This window comes from Mus pahari, chromosome 6 (assembly GCF_900095145.1).
Source record: "Mus pahari chromosome 6, PAHARI_EIJ_v1.1, whole genome shotgun sequence".
NCBI lineage: Eukaryota > Metazoa > Chordata > Mammalia > Rodentia > Muridae > Mus > Mus pahari.
The window spans coordinates 13,011,417-13,029,133 of record NC_034595.1 but is presented as its reverse complement, the minus strand read 5'-3'; the positions used below and the strand labels follow the sequence as shown (position 1 = coordinate 13,029,133).

At 38.5% G+C, this 17,717-nt stretch overlaps 1 protein-coding gene across 1 annotated transcript in view; it reads left to right on the top strand.

Annotated features, from left to right (window-relative positions):
* The first annotated feature begins 296 nt into the window (after positions 1-296).
* The window catches only part of Shoc1 (shortage in chiasmata 1), a 76,056-nt gene continuing 58,635 nt past the window's right edge, over positions 297-17,717 (top strand). The window contains exons 1-3 of the mRNA XM_029539820.1: positions 297-362; positions 3,865-3,976; positions 7,686-7,770. Coding sequence (XP_029395680.1) covers positions 297-362; positions 3,865-3,976; positions 7,686-7,770 — 263 coding nt within the window. The remainder of the gene's footprint in view (positions 363-3,864; positions 3,977-7,685; positions 7,771-17,717) is intronic.

Sequence of the window (17,717 nt, the reverse complement as noted above, 5' to 3'; positions counted from 1 at the left end):
GTCTGTTTCTGCCACTCCGGCCTCTTTTCAACAAAATCGTCATGTTAAACATATTTGAAGTCACCAACTTACATGGATTAAAAGTCAAGATAAAAATATACAAATTAATAACAATGTATATTATTTTCTATATTAGATTTTCTATCACAAAAATAAATGTTGCTTTATACTTTTATCATTTAGGACACCTTGAAAAAGAAGTGAATGAAAAGTTTGTGGTTAAGAGAGTTTTTTTCTTCTCTTGGCTTTGCTATTTTACCAACATTTAACTTTTATGTTTCCAGATATTGGACTGTATGGCACTGAACGGAAGAGCTGTGTTTTCAGCCTTCAAATATTATGCAATAGACTATTTACAAGAGGTATGATATTACTGGCTTGCTATCCATTTACTATGAATTATTCTTTCTCTCTTTCTTTCTTTTTCTCTTTCTCTCTTTCTCTCTTTCTCTTTCTTTTTTTCTTTTAAAGGAGTATCCTGTTGTATGGTGCTGTTTTCCAGGCAGGATGTGAATATTATAATTTTTTTAAAAGATTTATTTATTTTTTTATGTATATGAGTAGATTATAGCTATCTTCAGACACACCAGAAGAAGGCATCAGATCCCATTACAGATAGTTGTGAGCCATCATGTGGATGCTGGGAATTGAACTCAAGACCTCTGGAAGAGCAATCAGTGCTCTTAACCACAGAGCTATCTCTCCAACCCATGACTTATTCTTGAAAACAAGTTAGGTGTATTCAGTATATGATTGTTGTCAGTAATCCATAGGTTAATCTTTAGTTGTTTTCAGAGTCATTAAAATTACCTTAGTATTTTTTACTGTAATTAAAACATTCATTTGTGTGTGTGAGCATGTGTGTATGTGTGCGAGCATGTATGTATATGCGTATGTGTGCATGCGTATATTCATGTCTGTGTTTGTACATGTGTGTGTGGTACATACTCTTGCCATGGTGTGCATGTATAGGTTAAGACAACAGCTTGTAAGAATTGGTTTCATCTTTTCGCTGTGCGGGTCCTTGGGGATCAAACTCAGGTCATCAGCCTTGGTGCCTTGAAGCCTTGATGCCTTCAACCTCTGAAGCCATCTCACCAGCCCTAGTTTCAACGTTCAACATTTCTTTAAAAGGCCACTTTCATAAGGGACTTTTAAATTAAATTAAAATAGTTAAATAGCAAAATAAGTCCGAAGCTATCCGAAGAAAAACTTTTGGCAAGTTTGAAGGAGGGTTATTAAACAAAATGATCTTCTTTTAAGAGACCTGGGAAATGGAATGATGGCACATGGCTGTAATCCCAGTACTTGGAAAGCTAACACAGGCCATCGAGGGCTGTATAGTGATACCCCATCTCAGAAAGGGGAAAGAAACAAATACATAAGAAAGAAAGAAGGGGGCACAAAAGTAGTCCGGTTCATTGTTCTTGTGACAATAACACATGTCTCGATGAACCAGGTACTTTGTCCATGTAGTGGATTATATCATTTGATCACTGTAAGTACTCATGTGTCAGAAACTTATTCTACAGGCTTCACAGCTTCACAGTTAGCAAAATAATGTCCAGAGAAGCTAAGTAGTTTATAAAAATGCCAGATGTGAATTTCAAATCCAGATATATCGTTAATAAATTAGTTGTGGTAGAAGTCAGTAATATCTCATTGTTCTTATAATGTTAATTGACATGTTATAATTCCATTTTTACTATTACATTAACCTGCCCCATCTACTAGCACAAAAATGTTCCAGTAAACTAAAACTCTGTTACACTTTATAGGATTAAGAAATGCATATAGGCCGGGCATGGTGGCGCACACCTTTAATCCCAGCACTTGGGAGCAGAGGCAGGTGGATTTCTGAGTTCGAGGCCAGCCTGGTCTACAGAGTGAGCTCCAGGACAGCCAGGGCTATACAGAGAAACCCTGTCTCGAAAAACCAAAAAAAAAAAAAAAAAAAAAAAAAAGGAAATGCATTTAGTCAGCTGAGTGGTGGTAGCACACACCTTTAATCCCAGTACTTGGGAGGCAGAGGCAAGCAGATCTCTGATCTGAGTTCTAGGCCAGCCTGGACTACTGAGTGAGCTCCAGGACAGCTAGGACTACGAAGAGAAACCCTGTCTTGAAAAACAAACAAACAAACAAAACATATATATGTGTGTGTATATATGTATGTATGTATGTATGTATTTAGGTTCTGTTTATTCTCTCATAACTGAGTGACACAGATATGTAGTTATATGCTTAGTTGGGAATCACAACTCAATGTAACATTTATTAATGTATTGATTACTTACAAAAATGCAGATAGTCAAAAGTCCTCAAAGATTTGTCCTTACTCATGGTGCCTTAATTTCTTGCTGACATACTGCACTCCTTGGTGTAATACAGATGTGATGCTGAGAAATGTCAAATCTTGCAGAAGATGTGGGGCTTTGTAGACTCAATGAAGGAGTAGTAAAAGACACACAAAGAATAACTAAGGCTTTTATAAAGATCTTGCAAAGTAAGAATGCTTAACAAATAAGAGAAAGAAAATGACCTGAATATCCAAGGATTCAGAGATATCTTGCTAATTTACACTTTCCCACAAGATATATTTTTATGATTAAAGAAGAAAATGAATGTTGTCATCAAATATAATTTATTAGAAAATTATTCCAAAAAGCAACTATAAACAAAATAAAATAAAGTGCTGGTCAAGCTTTTTTTCTGTTTACATGTGTCTTTGGTCCTCATTTTATATAGACTAGATTAAATGGTCTTTTATACCACTTATTCTTGAATGATGACCATGTCTTCTTTAACACAACACCTTCGGCAACATATAAAACATAAAGAAAGACACAGTCATTTTTGCCTTTATGTGGAATAATAAATTCCATGGGAAGTCACAGTCACTGGGAAGACTGACTAGAGGAGATAATGCTTCAGCTGACAGAGGCAGCTATAGAGCAGCAGCGCTTCTGTTGCAGAGTAGACTGTGGTACTGTGTGACCACAGTGTGGCCACAGAGTGAATGTGGGAGGCGGCACGGCTAGAGGAGGGACTCGTCCATTACCACAAAGTAATGGAGGTAAAGTTGGAAGTCAAGGCAGAGCCAGGGTAGAACTTGAGCTAATCTTCAGGATTATTCAACTGATAGCATCCTTTCTGTGTTTGAGAAAGGATCTTGTTTGAGACAGGATCTTGCCTTGTGATCCTGGCTGGCCTGATACCTCACTATGTAGCCCACACTGGCTTCAAACTAATAATCCTCCGTTCTCAGCCTCTCAAGGACTGAGATTAGAAGCAGCACCACCATGGCTACCTTTATGTCCATTTGAAGAAAGAGTTTTATTCCTTAGATTTACTTTTGAAATTAGAAGCTTATTTTCAGGTTTTAGCATAGGAAACAAAAGTTATGATAGTGGCATAATACTTGCTAATGGAAGAAAAATCACATTGCTAAGTGATATAATCCTTTTTTTGTAGTTAAGCATGAGTATATTTTAGCCTGTCATAGGAAAAAAATGTTTGTAAGACAACTTGGTGATATTCTCTATTATGTGGTTCTTTTTTTAAGGATATAGTCATAATTATATGTAAGTACACTGTAGTTGTCTTCAGACACACCAGAAGAGTGTGGCAGATCTTATTACTGATGGTTGTGAGCCACCATGTAGTTGCTGAGATTTGAACTCAGGACCTTTGGAAGAGCAGTCAGTGCTCTTAACAGCTGAACCATTTCTCCAGCCCCTATGTGGTTCTTTAATTTGACATTTTTATAACAAACCTATCACTTTAAAAATTATATCAACTTATGACAATAATATTATGAATATTGGTGAATAGTATAAGTTAAAATTATTTTACCTTTTCATACAGGACATAATTAAAAAGAGGCTTTGCAGAGATGCTTTATTGCTTCAGATCCCTTCATGTTTAAATCAAGATAAAAACATTATTGATGATAAATATAGGAGTCCATGGACAAGAGGTATGTTTGTTTTCATTTTTTGAAAGCTATTTCTGAGTTTGGTATGGTAAATTAAGAAACTTTAGGCCATAGGACTTGGTAAGGAAAAGGAGATCTGAGATGTGTCATCTAAGGCTTTGTAAAATGTAACATGGACTTTTTTTGTCTATATGTTTTTATAAAAACAATAGCCATAATGTTTATGTGCCCTTGAAATCATATGTTCAGATTTAACCCCCATTGTGATTGTATTCAGAAGAGAGGTCATGAGACTGGAGATTAGCGCTCTTGTACAAGAGATCCCAAAGAACCCCCTTTTCCTTTCTGTACTGAGGACGGACATTCCAGGAGGAAGTAGAAGAGAATCTCCACCAGATACCAGAGCTGCCTGAGTCTTGACACTGGACTTTCTAATCTATAGTACCATGAAAAGGAAATGTTCTTAGTTGAGTCACCTAGTCTGTAGTATCTGGGGTATAGCAGCTCAAATTGGCTAATAAAGTTGCAAATATGGGAAACCTTTGGGCAGTTTGAAGAAAAAGAATGAGAGAATCCATCTGGTTGTCTAAAAAAATGGAAGGGTAGAGGTTGGGAGTCAAAAGTAGAGACATGGAGACTAGTAAGACAGCTGGGTGGGTAAGGCACTTGCTGCCAAACCTGACAGCATGAATTTGAACCTTGGAACCCATTGGACTGGAGGTGAGAACTGACTCTGCTCTCTAGACACACATTGTAGCCTTGGAGTATAGTGAGAAGAGAATGGGAAATGAACACAGTGAGTTTGGGCAGCACTTAAGAAATGTTCATATGATGTAAAACTTTTAAAAAAAAAAGATTTATTTATTGTGTATAGTGTTCTGCCTGTATGAATGCTTGTAGGCCAGAAGAGGGCACCAGATTACATTATATATGGTTATGAGCCACAATGTGGTTGTTGGGAGTTGAACTCAGGACCTCTGGAAGAGCAGCCAGTGCTCTTAACCTCTGAGTCATCTCTCCAGCCCCCAAAACTTTCTTTTTCTTTAGAGAAAAGTTTATTTAGTATCCTGCAAGGATTATTAGCATTTCCAGTTCTAAAAGTACTGCCTGTTTGAAGTAAAATGAAGCAGTAGCTCAAAGAAAATGGGGTAAAAAGTATTATGTTGCTCGGGCTGTCCTGGATCTTCTATGTAGACCAGGTTGGCCCAGACCTCAGACATCCACCTCCCTCTCCTCCCTGAGTGACTGGATTAAAGGTGTATGTTGCCACGTGTAGCTAAGTGTTACTTTGCTAATGTGATTTTTTTTCAGCATATGAAAAAAAAGACAATTTGGAGTGTTTGTTTGCAGGAAAGGAAAAAAATAACTTAAGAGTAAAGAGGAGTAGAATCAAGAGCACCACGAGCTCCCATTGATATTCAACAGGAGCCGACAGGGAGATAGGGATCAGAAGACTCACAATAGTAGGCTGGTAGAATTGGTGCTAGAACATGAGTAGTTCTATTTTATATAAATTTTGTATGTTTATAGAATTTTAATCCAGCAACATGCCCATTCTGGCAAGGGATCACATCCAAAGACCTAGGTCTGTGTGATCTGGCTGGATTACACACCTTTAGTCCTTCTGGCTAGAATATAGTACACACCTTTAATCCTAAACAATGAAGGTCATTTTGGTTTGTAGAAGGAAGCAACCATGCTTGAGAGTGACATCTAATTGAGGGGCAGACCAAGTAATGAATCAGAGAAAGATTTGACAGAATGAGTTAGAGATAGGATATGCCCAACTCTTAAGAGAACATCTCAGGAAGAGAATTGACTTAAGAGAGCAGCAGAAAGGGAGAGATAGAGGAGGGGAGGGAGAGATTTGGGGGGGAGTAAGAGGAGGAGAAGAGGGAGAGATTTGGGGGGGAGGAAGAGGAGGAGGAGGAAGAGGAGACAGTTTTACTAGGACAGTTTTACAAAGACAGATTGCAGGTGAACATAGAACAAACCAGAGAATGAGAAGGAGCCAAAAGATTAGAACAGATTGCCAGAGTTAGTTTAAGGCAAAGCAGAGCAATTCAGTGAGAAACCAGGTTAGATCAGTCATCTTAGAGAAGATTCTGAGCCAGAATAGCTGAGTTGAACTAGCCAGAGTTCAGAAAGAACTAGAAAGGGTGATCTTATTCAGCAGTGACCTTCTGAGATGACAATTACATCTGGTGAATAAAAGATAAATTTACACGTGTAAAGGCAAAATTGTAGACAGAGCACTAGAGAGCACACATTGGATATTTGAGGGATGAATGTGTGAGACAACTGTAGTAGATAATGTGCTATTCTTTGTCAACATTGGATGACCATTTGAAATATGATGTACTCTGAAATGAAATAATTCAACGGGGCTAGCTGATTTCCTCCATATACATAGAAAGTTGATAGTAGGGTTTTTCTAAGTTAGTACTAGGGAAAGGGAGGCAAGGGAATCAAGCCTTTCTAAGGCATTGATTATAGGGCTGACAGAGAAAGCTGAATGAGGAAGAAACAAGAAACCACGATGAATATACAAATGGAGGGAGTATTGGATTGTAGGTGATAATCATATTGAAGGTGTAGAATAACTTTTTTTAAAAAGATTTATTTATTTTATTTTATGTATATGAGTATTTTGGCAACATGCACAGATATGTGCACCACATGCATACCAGGTGCAATGGATCCCCTGGAACTGGAATTATAGACAGTTAAGCTACCACTTGAATAGTGGGAATTGAACCTGAGTATTCTAGAGGAGCAGCCAGTGCTCTTAACCACTGAGCCATCTCTCTAGCCCTAAAGAGTAGCTTATATCAGGCTATTGCTCTGAAAGTAAAGAGTTAATCATTTCTTCCTCTTTAAAAAAAATAACAAAATCAGAAAAAATTAAATAACATCTTCCAAACTTCACTGAGTACTTGCAATATGTCAGTCACTGTTCTAATTAATTTCAGTATTTCATCATGTTAAATCTTAACACTATTATGAAATAGCTATTGTGCCCAATTCATATTTAAAGAAACAGATATATAAAGGTTATAGGATTTACTCAAAATCATGAAATTAATAAAGATTACAATCTAGGCTGAGTGATTCCCAGATGTGATTTTTGCCACTACCATTTTTTTCCATGAGGCATGGATAAAGATGTAACATAATCAAAGTAACAAACCTAGCCAGAAGTAACATTGAGTGATATTCTGACTAGGATACTACTACTACATATAGAAGACTATGCAGTTGCATATTATGACACAAGAATATAATGTCTCTCTTCTTAAGGCATCAAGGATATAATTTGAAAAGTAATCTATAGATGCATAAAATTTTAATATAAAGCTATATATAATTAGTGCCAGAGTTCTAGTAGAACTAGTAGTCATATTAGAGACCTTTGAGGAGAGCACACCAGAATGAACTGGGGCTTAATGAAGGCCTTGTGAGGTAGAGCATGAACTATTGAACAAGATTATCTGGGACCACGCTGTGTCTAAGCAAAGAGGAGCTGTGAAAAGGAGGGAATTGTTGGTACATTCAGATGATATTTTCCTGACGGTGAGTTTAGGGCAAGCAGATTATAATGATCAGAATCAGATAGCACTTTGAAAAAGTAATTATATTTGTGAATAAGTAAAGAGCACTCTATAAGAAAGATGATGGATTTTAGCTTTCTCCTGTTAAGTGTAAAAGGATCTTTTAGAAGCTAATGTTCACTGTTCCTTTTTGGCCTCAGCTATTCCAGTTCAGGAAGTAGCAGATATTTCAGTCTTGGAGCAGTGGAGAACAAGATTCTCTGTGGAGGAGGATGTTCCAGAGAAGTATGTATCCTGAATCTCAAATTCGCTTTCTCTATAGAAGACAAACAGTAAGCTCCCCAGACACCTGGAAACCCCTTTGCTTCCCACACATTTCTTCTTTAGTCTGAAGAAAGCTCTGCTTTCAAGCACAAAGAGGCTAATTGGAAGTTATTTATAGCATCTTTTACCCTTCCCTTATTTACCACAGTTTAATTATTACTCTCTTCATTGATGTTACTCAAAGATACTCAGAATTAACCAGTGGTATCGTATGTCAATCTTCTGAACAAAGTTTATTAATATATATTAATATTAAAGCCTCCTTTAGTAAAATTACAGACTTAAGACCATTTTCCAATGTATTCTATCAATAGAATTTATTATCAGTTCGGTCACCCTTCAGATATTTGCATATTCATATTTGTATAGAAGCTAGAAAGCAAGCGAAGGTATAGTTATGCATTCCAGAAGCAAAGCTTAAAAGCAAAGCACCGCAGTCACTGAGCAAAGCACACTGGCAGGAGGAGGAGCATGGAAAGTGAGAAAAGAAGATGCGTGTCCTCCTGCACACTGAGTCCAGAAGCTGCACTTCTCAGCATTGATCCAGTTAACTGCTTCACTTCACTCGTAATGTGCATCAGGCACATGAGAGGGTTTTGTTATTATTCATATTTTCAAACTTTATAATTTTAAATATTTCTTTTTAATTTTAATTTTTTTAAAGATTTATTTATTTGTTATATGTAAGTACACTGTAGCTGTCTTCAGACACTCCAGAAGAGGGCGTTGGATCTTGTTACAAATGGTTATGAGCCACCATGTGGTTGCTGGGATTTGAACTCCGGACCTTTGGAAGAGCAGAGTCGGGTGCTCTTACCCACTGAGCCATCTCACCAGCCCTAATTTTATTTTTTACTTATTCATTTACTTCCTGCTCACTGCCCCCTCCTAGTCACCCCCTCCCAGAATCCTTCCCCCATCCTCTCCTTTCCTTCTCCTCTGAGTGGGTGGGGGCCTCACTGGTTATACCCCAACCTTGGCACTTTAAGTCTCTGTGAGGCTGGGCACATCCTCTCCCACTGAGGCCAGATAAGGCAGCCCAGCTAGAAGAATTTATCCTATGTAAAGGCAACAGCTTTTGGGATACCCCCCCCACCCCCATTGTTTGGGACCCACATGAAGGTCAAGCTGCATATCTGCTACATATGAGCAGGGAGGCCTAGGTCCAGCCTGTGTATGTTCTTTGGTTGATGGATCAGATTCTGAGAGCCCTAAGAGTCCAGGTTAATATACTCTGTTTGTCTTCCTGTGAAGTTCCTATCCCCTTTTAAATATTTCTTAACTGCTATGAAAATAAATGACAAAACCCCCACCACATTTACTTGTGTGGATTATATCTAGATTTCATTTATTTTTATTCTAAATCATAGTCTGCTATATGAATATACCACATTTTACTTACCTGTTCATTAGGACGGACATTAAGGTTGTTTTTCCTTTTTGCAATTGTGAATAATTCTGCTGTTAACATTCATATTCAGGTTTTTGCATAAATCGTTACCTAGGATTGGAATTACTGGGTCATACAGTAACTCATGTTTAACTCTTTGAGGAACTGCCAAGTATGATCCAATCAGCTGTACTGCTTTTACTCCTACAGGTGTCCTAAAGCTTATGGTTTATCTGCATCCTTACTAATACTTTATTGTCTGTCCTTTTTATTATAGCTGTACTAGTGAGTTAAGAGGACAACAGCAAAATAGTCATAGTGTTAGGATCAGCAGGAAGTCACCTCCCCAGCTATAAAACACACCACCTTTGGTGGATGTGTATTATCACTTCCAAACTGACCCAACAGAGACGGACCCAGGAGGAGTAATTGTCAGACCTGTCCCTCTGGAACCTTTGATTTTCTGCCAAGGCTTCCTGATGGCTGATCCCAGCTAGAAATCAGAAGTTAAAAGCCTGCTTCTAAATATTTTGTGTATATTCCAGATACAAATCCTAGATCGGATATGTGGTTTGCAAATGTTTTTGTCCTGTGGTTTGTCTTCTCACTTTCCTTATGGTGTCCTTTGAAGCACATCTTAAACTTTAATAGTTCAACTTGTGTAGCTTCTGCTCTCACCAGTTTGTTACTATTTTATTTATATAAGAAAAATTTGCATACTCCAAGGTCATAAGAATTTGCTCCTCTATTTTCTTTTAGTTTATTTCTTCTAATAAGAAGAAAAATAAAGAAATTCAAAGAGAAGAAGGCTATCAGCTCCCAAGTTGGGGACATGGGAGGTGCTGGAGGGAGGGGGTGTTATAATTCTGTTTCAATTGAAAGCATTTTTAAAAGGACATAAATTATATCATGAAATATCTCTAACTATAACCCGCAAATGGTACCCCAGCAAACAATACAGGCATAAGTACTTACCATGTCTTATAAAGTCTAGAATGATTCAGTCTCTGCCTGTCTAATGTTCCCCTGTTCCAGCTACTCTGATCTTAATCTTTTACCTGGAATCTACTAAGTTTGTTTCCGCCTTTAAACCCTTATGGCTCAGTTCCCATCATTATTCAGGTAGCTACCAAAATAGCTCTTCAGTGGGCCCTTCACTAGCTGCATTCTCTAAACATACCAACATTATGGCTGTTACCTGGTGTCTGCATACCTTGTTATATTAAGTACATTTCAGTTTTTTCCATTGACATTGTTTATTTAGTTGTTCATCTTCCTTTTAACAGACAAACTTTGTTGGAACAAGACTTTGTTTCCTAGTCCCAAGAATAGAGTTAGAACATTGTAGATATTCAACCAACTGTCTAAAGGAATTAATGAGTGGCAGTGAGAAAAGGCCCAAAAAGAACGCTAGCCAAGGGAAGCAAAACCCATGCAGATGGGACATCTCACAAACACCAATATTCACAGGTCAGGCAAGAGGGGGCTGCAGTGGGAAGAGGACAAGTAATGCTGGGAGAGAAGAAATGAGAAGACCAGGAAACACTGATCTTCATTTCAGTGTGTCAAGGGAACAAGAGTTAACTCTGTGTTTTACCAAGTACTAATGTGTCACAGCTTTTTTTAAAAAGACATTAACTAAAGAACTAGATTCAGAGGTCTATGAAGGTCCATATATAAACTAATACTCTCAATGAGTAATACAGATAAACCCTTAAGCCTTATATCTTGTATTTTCTTCAATGAGTAATACAGATATGGGGGTGTTAAACTCTTTCTTCGTGTATCTTGTATTTCTTCAAGAGTAAGGGAGAAACTTTAGAGTGTTTTTTCTATGATATAGCCTTTTATTGAAAATGGATTTTTTTCCTTACATAATATATCCTAACTATGGTTTCCCTTCCCTCTACTCCTCCTGTCCCACCCAGATCCACCTGTTTCTCTCTTTCATTAGAAAACAAGTAGGCTTCTAAGGAATAATAATAAAACATAACAAATCAAAACAAAAATTAAACACATTGGAATTGGGAGAAAAAAGAGCAAGTAGAAGGATACAAGCCCAAGAAAAGGCACAAGAAACAGAGACTCACTTGTTCACATACTCAGGAATCCCATAAAAATGCTAAACAGGAAACCATAAGATATATGCCTTTTTACCTATAGAGTAAAAAGAGAGATGAACATTTTATATATATATATATATATATATATATATATATAAAAAAAAAAAGAAAAGAAGAGAAAAGCACTAACATGTCATTGTGAGACAAGGAACCTCCAAAGATTCCATTGAGTTTGTTTCATGTTGGCATCTACTGCTGGGCAGCAGCCTACCCTTAAGAGGAGTTTGTTTCCCCAGTGACACTCCCTTGGAAAAAACTAAAATTTCATTTGCTATTGGAAATTGCGTGTGGGTTAAGAATGGGGGCATGTGTTCACCTCTTTCAGCTCCAGGACCCATCTGTTGCAAACCCATGCGGGCCCTGCCCATGCTGCCTCAGCCTCTGCATTCATATGTGCATGGATCGTGTTGATTTAGAGGGCCTTGTTATCTTGGTGTCCTTCACACTCTCTGACTCTTACCCTCTTTCTATCCTTTCTCCTTCCACAGGGTTCCTTGAGCCCTGAGGAGAGGGATTTGATGCAGACATCCTGTTTAATAAGTCTCTTAGTCTCTGCATACTGTCTGGCTGTGGCTCTCTAGATTTGTTCCCATCTGCTACAGAAGGAAGTTTCTCTGATGATGGCTGAGCAAAGCACTGATCTATGAGTACAGCAGAATGTCATTAGGAGGCACCTTATTACTATGTTTTTGTTTTGAGAATAGTAGTATTTGGGTTTATCCTTGGTCCCTAGGGGCTCAGGTTCTTGATTACCTGAGCAGTATCAGGTTTGAGTTCCATCATATGGAGTGGGACATAAGTCAATCAGATATTGGTTATTCCACCAAACTTCGTGCCACTATTGTGCTAGTATATATTGCAGGCAGGACAGCATTGTAGATTAAAGAGTTCATGGCTAGGTTGGTGTTTACATTTCTCCTTTGGTAGTGTACAGAACACCTTTCTGTACCAAAGACTTGAAGGCTATATGTAGGCACCAGGCCAACTTCTCCATGGTCAATGGGTTGTATAGGTGTTGTCTTCAGAAATGGGGCCTTGTTGTCAGTTTGTAGAGAGCAACCTATAGTATGGCAAATAGCTTGTGTTGTTTGGGGATTCCCATGGTATCTCTTTGGCCAACAACTCAATTATGTGTAACCCAATCCTGGGACTAGAAGCTTCATTTGGTGACAAGAGATGGCCAGTTGGGGCTCTGTTTCCCCCATTATTTGGCAATTCCATTTAGACCACCTTAATATATGTTTTAGGAAGCTTCTCCTATCTTTTAAGTTTCCATACTAGCCCTCATAGCCCTTAAATTTAGCTGTTACTCTCATATTCGCTCCCTCTTCCCTCTCTCCCATCCCCTTTCCCATTTGACCCTCCCTTTCCAGCTCCAGCCCCATCCATACATAATGTCTATTTCCCTTTCCTAAGGAGACCTGTCTGTACCTTTCCTAATCCCTTTATAACTACTCTCTGTGGTTCTGTAGATTGTACTTAGTTATCATTGACTTAACTAGTATTCACCTGTAAGCTCATACATACAACATATTGGTTTGAGTTACCTTACTTGGGATATTTTTTCCTCTATTTCCATCCACTTCCCTGTGAATTTTACTTTTTCACACAACTGAGTAATACTCCATTGTGTAAAGGTACCACATTCTATTTATCCATTCATCTGCTGATGGACATCTAGCTTGTTTCCAGATTCTGGCTATTATCAATAGAGCAGCAGTGAACATGGTTGAACAAGTGTTTCTGTGGTAGGATGTAGTATCCTTTGGCTATATGCCCAAGCTTGGTATAGCTGGATCTTGAGGTAGATCACTTGCCTGAGGAACTGCCACACTGATTTCCATAGTGGCTATACAAGTTTATACTCTTACCAGTAATGGATGAGTGTTTTCCTTAGACCACATCCTCACCAACATGACCTGTCACTTGTTTATTGACCTTAGCCATTCTGATTGGTGTAAAATGAAATCTCCAAGTAGTTTTGATTTACATTGCATGTGTGTTCTTATGATTTTCTGGATCTCCTCAGTGTCTGTTGTTATACTTCCCTTTTCATTTCTAATTTTGTTAATTTGGATATTCTCTATCCTCCTTTTATTAATTTGGATACAGGTTTGCTAATAATAGTGACTTTCTCAAAGAACCAATTTTTTTGTTTCATTGATTCTTTGTATTGTTTTTTGTTTGTTTGTTTATAGTTTTTTGACTTAGGTCCTGAGTTTGATAATTTCTCATTGTCTCCTCCTCTTGGATGTGGTTTCTTTTTGTCCTAGTTCCTCTATCTGTGATGTTAAGTCACTGGTACGCGATCTCTTCACATATATATGTGCACTGAGCTCTTTCCTCTTAAAGCTGCCCTTGTTGTGACCTGTTGGTATATTGAGTGTTCATTTTCATTCAACCCTAGAAAGCATTTAATATCTCTCTCTCTCTCTCTCTCTCTCTCTCTCGTTTTTTGAGACAGGCTTTCTCTGTATAGCCGTGGCTGTCCTGGAACTCACTCTGTAGACCAGGCTGGCCTCAATTTTACAGAGGTCTGCCTGTCTCTCTGCCTCCCAAATGCTGAGATTAAATGCATGCACCACCCACCACACTCAGGTCTTGACCGGTTTGTTCATTCAGTAGTGGGTCTGAAAACTTTTTGTTGACTCTGTCCAGCTTGATATTCGGCATGTGTGTTCAATTTTGGAGAAAGTTTCACAAGGTGTCGAGAAGAAAGATATATTCTTTTGTGTTTGGGTGAAATGTTTTGTAAATATCTCAGGCTTATTTGGTTTATAACATCCATTAGCTCTAGCATTTCTCTGTTTAGTTTTTGTCTGGATTACCTTTCTACTAATAGGTGAGAATGGAGTATTGAGAAGTCTCTCACTACCAGTGTGTGAGGGGTCAGTATGTGATTTAAACTATAGTAGTGTTTCTTTTATGAAACTGGATACCCTTGTGCTTGTGGCATAGATGTTAAGAATTACAATGTCCTGTCATAGAAAATTGTAATCCCAATTCAGGGTTTCTACCCTGTCTCTATTTAGTTCCCAGAAAAAAAGATACACACACACACACACACACACACACACACACACACACACCTTTATATTTACAATAAGCCTTAAGCAGCACAAGAGCTGAGCAGATATCTACTCTCTGTGCTATTAGAATCTTTCCTATCAATAACCCTGAATTATTACTATGAATTACTTATTAGAACCTTTCCTATGAATAACCCTGAATTACTTACTATGTTTTATCTGGGCTCCTCTTAACTCCAATTGGCCAGCCTCAGAGCCACATTTTCATGACTCACCTAACCCTTAGCAGCTTCTCTTTCCTCATCACCTGCTCTCTCACTTGTAGTTCTCCTCAACCCCCAAGCGCAGAACCCCTAAACCCCACCTATGTCTTATCTGCCCAACTATTGACTGTTGGCATCTTTTTTCACGAATCAAAAATAACTTGGGGCAAGGTCACACAGTGTCACTTGGGTCTACCTGCAGACTGTCCCTGGGACAACCAGGTCTTGAGGGCCCAATATTAGCATAAGGCCAATATAAGCAGCATCAGGCCAACTCACTAAATGTTCTGTTGGTGGATTGTTCCTTTGATCAGTATGTAGTGTCCTTCCCCATGTCTGCTGATTAGTTTTGAAGTCTGTTTTGTCAGATACTAAGATGGCTATACCAGCTTGCTTCATAGATCCATTTCTTTGAAATATCTTTTCTACCCTTTTACCCTTAGGTGATGACTATCCTTGATATAAAGGTGTGTTTCTTGGTGCAATAGAGGCATATATCCTGTTTTTTCATCCATACAGTTAGTCTATTGGGAAACTGAGACCATTTGTATTGAAATATATCAATAAGCGGTGCTTGCTGATTTCTGTTACTTTGCTCTTGTGGTGTGTGTGTGTGTGTGTGTGTGTGTGTGTGTGTGCATGCGCACACGTGCATGCATATATGTATTTCCCCACTTTTGATTTGCTGGTCTGGGATTACTTATTCCTTGTGTTTTCTTAAGTGTAGTTAACCTCTTTAGGTTGGAGTTTGCTTTCTAGCACCTTCTATGGGGCTGGATTTGTTGCTTAGATTTGGATTTGTCAAGGAATGTCTTATTATCCCCATCTATTGTGAGTGAGATTTTTGCTGGGTCTAGGCTGGCATCTGTGGTCTCTGAGAGTCTGTAGCGCATCTGTCTAGGCCCTTCCAGCTTTCAGGGTCTCTATTAAGAAGTCAGCTGTTATTCTAATACGTCTGCCTTTATGCATTACCTGGTCTTTTTCCTTTGCTGATTTTAATATTTTCTTTCTTTTCTGTGTGTTTAAGGTTTTGATTATTTTGTACCAAGGGGACTTTCTTTTCTGGTCTGATTTATTTGGTGGTCTTTATATTTCTTCTGCTTTGATAGACATTCTCCTTCTATAGGTTAGGAAAATTTTCATCTATGATTTTGCTAAAAATATTTTCAGTGCCTTTGACCGGGGTTTCTTCTCCTTCTGTTCCTATTATTCTTAGATTTGTTTTTTTTTTCATAGTGCCCCAGATTTCCTGGATGTCTTGTGACAGAATTTTTTCTTTCTTTTAGATTTAACATTTTCTTTAACAAGATATCTGTTTCTTTTAGTGTGTCTTCCAGCCCTGAGAGTCTCTCTCCCTTATCTTGTATTCTATTGGTGAGGCTTACCTCTTTAGGTTCCTATCTGAGGTCCTAAATTTTTCATTTCCAGATTTCCCTCAAATTAGGTTTTCTTTATTGATTCTGTTTCTACTTTCAGGTCTTGAACTGTTTTGTTCATTTCTTTCTATTGTGTTTCTATAAGTTTCTTTAAGGGATTTATTCAGTTCCTCTTTAAGGAGCTTTGTCATATTCATAAGGGTGCTTTTAAAGTCTTTTTCTGGTGTTTCAGGTATATTGTAGTACTCAGGGCATGCTGGTTGGGTTGCTGGGCTCTAATGGAGACACAGTATCCTGGCTCTTATTGATTGTGTTTTTATGCTGGTGTCTAGGCTTCATAATTTTGGGAAGATCTTAATTCTAGGTGCTGATATCTGGTCTTGTCTATATTGGGTGGGTGTTTTGTTCCTGGGTTTCTGTTGTCATCTCTGGTACTTAGGAAAGTGTAGTTGGGGTCTGTGTGTTGCCTAGTAGAAAATTCTTCTGGGATCCTGACAGGTGTGATCAAATATGTTACTAGGTATTGAGAGGTGACACTTAGGAGTGTGGCTAGGATAGGAGGGAGTAAGGCTGAGGGGTCTGCAGGAGGGAGGAAATCAGTGTTCCACAGGATCTACTTACTCCTCTGGGAATGGGGACAGGAGAGGCCACAGAAGGTAGTCTGCAGATCTAGGGATGAGACTGAGGGATTGGACTTGGAGGAATGGAGGGAGAGCTGAAGATCTGCAGTTAGCCTGCTTGCTCCCCTGGCCCGAGTGGCTTGAGGGTTCTCAGGGAAGGTACCTGCTGGAATTAGAGGCTGGGTTCAGCAGGTGATCTGCTACAGGGCTGGGGATAAAATTGGGGCACTGGATTTGGGGGACCTGGGGGAGAGGTGAAGCTATGGAGTTTTGGAGTGGTCTATGGGTTCCCAGAGGGTTCCTGCTTGGGCTGGGGGGCTGGGATAAAGCCAATTAGGAGGGGAGGTCTGTGTGGTATTGAAGGACAGGCTTGGATATAAAGCACAATGGAAGCCTGCCGGTAAGTGGCAAACGTTGCAAACAAATAAATAGATATCTGTCTAAAACTTCCCCCAAACTTCTGTTTTTAGGAAATGTATTTTTAGAAAATGATTAAATAAGCATATATAAATGTTACATTATTGCTCATAGTAACAGTCAAAAAAAATATAAACTTCCAGTAAAGGAAAGCTGATTAAATAAATGACAGTCTATTAAATATAGTAGCTTTCAATCAGTTTAACAGGGTACTTGAAGTAATTGAGTTAAAAAAGATTTATTTTGGTCTGCAGTTTTGGAGTTTGTGGGCATAATCAATTGATTTGAGTCTGTGGTGAACCAGCACACAATGGCAAGAACTCATGGTGGAGCAACAGTGCTCAACTCATGAACCACAAGTAGAAGAGGAAATGAAAAGGCCAGAGTCCCACTGTCCCAGTGTTCCAAACACCTCTCAACCAGTCCCGTCCTTTATGAGCTATGCTGCCTTCCACTGGTGTCACTCAGTGAACCAAGCCTTTAACACAGGCCTTTGGGAAGTTATAATAAGATCCAAAATACAGCACTGATAATGGAATTCTGGTGTTTTCCACCCAATATAAAGTCAATGGTGAACATGCGAATAGGCCCACTATCCACAGCTCAGTAAAAAAAAAATTATGGAGTAGTATGTGTATGAATATCGTGTCATTCTGTTTAAAATTCTTGATAAATTTGAATAATTTTTGC